General features: G+C 56.4%; 1 protein-coding gene across 1 annotated transcript in view; it reads left to right on the top strand.

Annotated features, from left to right (window-relative positions):
• The first annotated feature begins 208 nt into the window (after positions 1-208).
• The window catches only part of ZIC5 (Zic family member 5), a 6,679-nt gene continuing 1,030 nt past the window's right edge, over positions 209-5,857 (top strand). Inside the window, exons 1-3 of the mRNA XM_029286605.1 lie at positions 209-415; positions 545-1,067; positions 1,164-1,523. Of these exons, the coding sequence (XP_029142438.1) occupies positions 209-415; positions 545-1,067; positions 1,164-1,523 (1,090 nt within the window). The remainder of the gene's footprint in view (positions 416-544; positions 1,068-1,163; positions 1,524-5,857) is intronic.

The raw sequence follows: 5,857 nt of genomic DNA, 5'->3' as shown, positions 1-5,857 counted from the left end.
ATCGCGCTGCCCCTGGCCTCTGCCAATCATCGGTCTCCCTCCAATCCCACCCGCGCACATTTCCAAACTCTGGTTCCCAACCGCGCCGCTCAAATGTGCCGAGCGCTCTGCCAATCGCTGGAGGCCAGAGCGGGGAGCGGATGGAATTGAGCAGCCGAGTTGGGAAGCGGAGGAGACAAAAGAAGTTAAAGAGCTGCTTAATCGCTCCATGTTTGGCAAGGCGGCGGCGCTGGTGACGGTGGCGGCGGCGGCGGCGGCGGCGGCGGCGGCGGGCAGGGGGAGGAAGGCTTCAGCCCCCGCCGGGCTGGCCCAGGCCCGGGCTACCCCCGTGCGGCTCGATGGGCCACTGGGCGGCGGCGGCGGCGGCGGCATGGAGCCCGCGCTGAGTTGCAAGAGGAGCCCCAGCCTGCGCTTGGCCGACTCCCTCAGCGGCGGCAGCAGCAGCAGCAGCAGCGCCACCGGCGGCGGCGGCGGTTTCCATCCCCTGCATCCGGGGGACTTGAGCTCTTCGGACCCGGTTGCTACTGCCCCCTTCGGGCCTGAGCACGTGGCGGCGGCGGCGGCGGCGATCAAGCTCAGCCCGGCTAGCCCCGAAGCGACTTTTGCCGCGGCCGCCTCTTTGCAATCCGCCGGGAGCGGACGTGGCGCCAACGGCGCGGCTCCCGCCTCGGCTAGTCAGCCTTACACGGCGGCGGGCAGGGAGCTGGCCCTGCGGCGGGAGGCGGGCGTGCGGGGGGATCCGCCGCAGCTGCACCAGCCCCCGGCGGCCGCCAGCTCGCCCATGTTCATCTCCTCGGCCGGCACCTACGGCGCTGGGGGGGACCTTCATGCCGCCGTCTTCCCGGGCCTGCACGAGCACCCCGCCGGGACCTCCGCTGGGCACCACTCGCTCAACGGCCAGATGCGCTTGGGGCTGGCCGTGGCCGCCGCCGCCGCCGCCGCCGCGGAGTTTTATGGGCGCATCGAGCCCTTCCGCCCTTCGGCCGCCGTCGCCGCTGGCTCCGAAGCGTCCTACGGCCCTGCGCCGCACGGCTATCCGGTCAACTTGGCGGCGGCTGCAGCCGCTTTACAGCAGCAGCAGCAGCAGCAACACCACCACTCGCACCCGCCTGCACATGCGCACCACGCGCCGCCGCCGCCGTCGTCGCACCACGCGGGCGCCGCCGCCGCCGCCTTCCTGCGCTACATGCGGCAGCCCATTAAGCAAGAACTGATCTGCAAGTGGCTGGAGGCCGAGGCGGGCGGCGGCGGCGGCGCGCCCCCCTGCTCCAAGACCTACAGCACCATGCACGAGCTGGTCAACCACGTCACGGTGGAGCACGTCGGGGGGCCCGAGCAGAGCAGCCACGTGTGTTTCTGGGAGGAGTGTCCCCGCCAAGGGAAGCCCTTCAAGGCCAAGTACAAGCTGATCAACCACATCCGCGTGCACACGGGCGAGAAGCCTTTCCCCTGCCCCTTCCCGGGGTGCGGCAAGGTCTTCGCCCGCTCCGAGAACCTCAAGATCCACAAGCGGACTCATACAGGTGGGTGGCTTCTCTCCTCGTGGGCGCCTTTCCCGGCTACGTCCCGCCACGCGAAGCTCGGCTTCTCTTTTCTCCCCTCCCCCCCTCCTCAGCTCTCCTCTCCCCTCTCCCCCTTTTCTCTTTCCCTGCGTCGGTTCAGACATGTGACTTTTTATCATGAATAAGTAATTTCTTGGACGCGATCGCTCCACATCGCCGCGAGCGAAAGTGTCCCTGATACATCTATATTATGTCCTATCTCCGCGTGTGTGTTGGAGGTGCGGGGAACCAACTTCAGAGCTCCAGCTGTGAGGCTCGGGCAGCTGGCGAGCTTTCCAGCTCCACAACACTCTTCGACAGGCAGAGGAAGAGTGCTGGGGAGGTCTGGAAAAGAAACAAATGTCCGGGGGAAGTGAGAAAACCACAGGAGTCCCCAGGAACCAAGAACGGGCACTTTCTAAACTTTCTCTTCTCTACTGTCTTGCGAAATGGAATGTTGTTGGGTTTCTCCACTTAGCGTAGAGAGAAAAAAATGTGACACGTCTTTCATGTGAATCCAGAGAGGCAAGTATGGTTGAGCCTGTAAGTCTTTGGGTTTTTTTGGGGGGGGGGGTTGCATTTTTATTTTCAAAATTGAGGCATAATTCTTATTTGTGCCTTTGTGGTTCTGGAGTGTTTTGGAGCCGTTTGATAGAAAGAGATGTACGGATGTCTGCTGACCGAGGGGAAAATTTTACAGCGATCTCCAAAAGTGGAGAAGAAGAACTCGTGGAAGGTGGGACGAGTGGGCCTGTGGGCTGCTAAGGAGGGGGGGGGTGAGGCTTTTTAGTGGAACTGGATTTTTGTTTTTTTTTTACGGCGCTGTTAACTTTTACGGCTTGGTTTTGATCCGCCACCGCCTTTTTGATTTTCCTTAAAAGGCAGTTGGGATTTACAGTGGCCCGTAGACAGATATTATCCACCGGAGACGTTTTATGGGGAAGGTGGGCAGCGCGGGAGGGGGAGTTCACCTAATTGTTTTCGTGATTTATTGTGGGTTTGCTGCAAAGAGAGAGAGCCGGGCAGACGTGGTGCAGTGCGCTGTGCAGCCGCCAAAGCAAATGGCCCCAGGCGGCGAGAGCAGTCGATTTTTTTTAAGGGGGCGAATCTGCCCGACCACAAACCCATCTGGCTGCACTCAGCTGCCTCCTGTTCTTGTGCAGACTTCTCGGAGCCCTGTAGGGAAAGGCATTGGGGGGGGGAGGGGAGGAGAGGGGAAGCTGCGTGTGTCCCGCAGGTCGGAGAATAAACGATTCTTGTCTCAGTTCCCTCTTGAGTCGCTCCAGCCCAGCGGCGGGATCTTTGCAGAAACTCTTTTGTTTCTCGTTTTCTTTCTTGCCGGTGCACGGCGGAGAGGCCAGGTAAGTTGTGTGTGTGTGTGTGTGTGGGTCCAACTGGTCTTCCCCCACCCACACTTTTTTTTTGGGGGGGGCTTCTCTTCCCCCCCCCCCCCGCCACCGCCGGATTGGCTGTTTTTCCAGGTCTTGCCGCCCCGGGGTAGCTGTTGCTAAGAAGAAGAGGCTCGGTACAGGATCCCTTTGGCGCTAAAGGGAACCGGAATGGCGGGCTCGGACTCTGCCTGCTCGGTCAGGTCTAAGGGACGGAGGCGAGGAGGAAACGAACCCGAGCTTGGCCGACTGGAAGAGTCTCGGGAGAGCCGGCGAAGGAGCTGACGGGCTCTGAGACTCTTCCAGGTTCTTTCTCCTCCGAGCAGCGTTCCCGGACGCCGGAGCCAGCCAGGATCCCGATAGAGGAGACTCTTCCCCGCTCCCAGGAGGGAGTTTATGCCTTTCCGTGCTGGGCCCGGCCTGTTCCCCGGCCTCGGGCTCAGGCAGAGGCAACGCTACGGGTTAGGCGGAAGGAAGCCGTAGCTGGGCCAGAAGAGCGGCCTTTTCTCCCCCTTTCTCCCGAGGAGGAGGGGGAGGAGGAGGAGGAGGGATCGCTTCCGAATAAAGGCGAATATACGTGTCCCAGGATAATGTTGGGGGATCAAATCTGGGTCGGTCACCGGGACCAGAGGTTTTTTTTTTCTTCCGAGCTTTCGGACTCCTGCGTGACTTCTCTCTAGCAGAGTGTGTGCTGTTCTGTGTGTGGTATTTACAGGATGCTTGTTGTGTGTGTGGGTTTTTTTAGATGTTGGGTGGGGTCCATGCTGGCTTTTTCAGTCCTTGCCTGACCTTTGCCTGTGCTGCCCAGCCCTCCTCACCTTCTAAGTACTCGATATGCTGGTGGTAAATCAGCATTCCTGTTGACTGACAGAGGGTTCTCCCCCTCCCCCTTTCCCTTCCCTGGCTGTTTTTGTGCCTGCTCGTTCAACAATCTTAGTAGCCCCAAAGTCTGAATGTGTTACCTTCAACTCTGCAGGAAAGGCTCCTCCGGATCCACCAGGTCCTCTTCATCCTTCTGGGTGTGTGTGGGGGGGGNGCCGGCCTGGCGTAGTTTGATTATGTTTCAGTGGGGTTTTTTTTACGGGTGTGTTTTTAGAACAGGCCTGTTATTTAATTCGATTTTAAAACAAACTATTTATTTATTATCGTGGTTTTTAGTATCGCCTGTTCACCGCCCTGAGTCCCGCAAGGGAGATAGGGCGGTATATAAATTTAATAAATAAATAAATAAATAAGTAAATAAAGCCCAGTGGTGCTGCTGCCGTTGCGCACGTCTCTTGCCCTGAACTTTCCTCAGAGAAAGGAGGGCAAAAATCAACATAAGGCCGGCGGAGGCCTCTCGAGTTGGGATATTTGATTTTTGTGGCTATAATAAGGCTTCCCTTGAAACGCGGCCCCCCTTCCCAAGCAGGAGGGATTGAGTGCCAAACGCGCCAGGGAAAACACGCTAACGCGGGTGGAGGGGGGGGAGCGAAGTCTCAACGTGGGAACGCCTTAGCTCCTATGGGGGGGGATCTCTTCCAGAAGGCCCCTGTCTCCTGAGGGAGCCTCGTATTGCAGGGCAGGTTCAGGACTGGCTGGCCTCGACTCGCCTTCTCCCCAGGCGCTGCCGAAATCCCTCGGGGGTGTGTGTGTGTGGGTGGACTGACACGGCTCAGGAAGCCTCTGCGCCGTCTGAACTATACGCAGTAACATTAGGAGAGTAGCGTCGGCGGGGGAAGCGGACGAAAGCGCCAATTTCGTTTCCACTCGCTCTTTTCTCCTTGGAACTAGGAAGCTGTGCTTGAACTACTGTAAGAAAGCGCCGCTTGCATTCGGGGCCCCTGCAAGAAAATATTTGCCTCGGAAAAGGGTTTCCCCGTGAAATGTAGCGCCGGAAAGAGCAGATGGTGGTGGTTCGCCGTAGTAAATAGGAGAAAAGCCCGCGGTTCTAGCTGGCATCCTCACCCCGCAGGGAGAGTCCCGTTGAACGGTGGGGCTTCCTTCTTGTGGCATAGTCTACCTGGTGAAAATATATTTATACATATATATGTATGTATAAAATAGCGTTACCAACAAAAACGTTTAAGCCTTCCAGAGCAGGCTTTGTGGGATTCATTTAGTTAATTCAGTTGCATCAAGAGGCAGATTATTTTGCCTTCTGTCTTTTACAGGAGAATTCTTGTTAGCCTCGCACTTCTACACAGGGGAAACTTAGAATTGTGTCTGCACAGACAGCCTGAAGTTGCACTTATTATTAAACTGCAGTTAAGCCTACCGAAAGGGAGTCACTATAGATTTCTGACATCACCCACTCCCCTGAAGGTGAGATACTTCTTGGACAGCAGACCCCTTCGTTTTATGAGTCTACTTGCTTTGCTCTTTTAGTGGATCGTTTCCCCAATCATTGGCAAGCAGTAAAGCAAAGCATGACAGAGGGGGAATTAATGCCTTCCTATCTGAGCAGGCAGCTGGCCTGAGAACTTAGTGGCTTAAAAAAAAACACAACCTCAGTTATATGTTTAAACAGCTGCTCTTGGAAGAAATTGTGGCCAAATATTTTTTCTGAAGGTAGGTCAATTTTCCTGGGTAGCTTTTCCAAGCCCTTCCCTGCTTTGATCTCCAATTAATAATTTTTAATAAGAATGCGGAGCAGAGATGAAGGAGCAGCTTTAGTTTTGTCCTAGAAGTGTTTTTCTCTGAAAGTCGGGTTGTGTTGGATCATTGTTCAGAAGATGTTCCTGGATGGGTTGCGCTTTGGAGCAAATCTAAATCTTGACGTGCTGAATTTATTACTAAGAGGTGATGGTGGTGAAAGTGCTGAAAAAGTGTGCACATGGCAGCAGGGTGGGGGAGGGGGATGAGAAAGGATGAAGAGGGAGAAATGGCAATATAATGTTCCATTATTATTTTTTTGGCTCTTGTTTTACGAGCTGCTTTAAATCTTGA

This window comes from Protobothrops mucrosquamatus, unplaced genomic scaffold (genome assembly GCF_001527695.2).
Source record: "Protobothrops mucrosquamatus isolate PMUCROS unplaced genomic scaffold, P.Mucros_1.0 scaffold_218, whole genome shotgun sequence".
NCBI lineage: Eukaryota > Metazoa > Chordata > Lepidosauria > Squamata > Viperidae > Protobothrops > Protobothrops mucrosquamatus.
The sequence above is the reverse complement of the archived record's forward strand: the minus strand, read 5'-3'. Positions and strand labels throughout refer to the sequence as shown.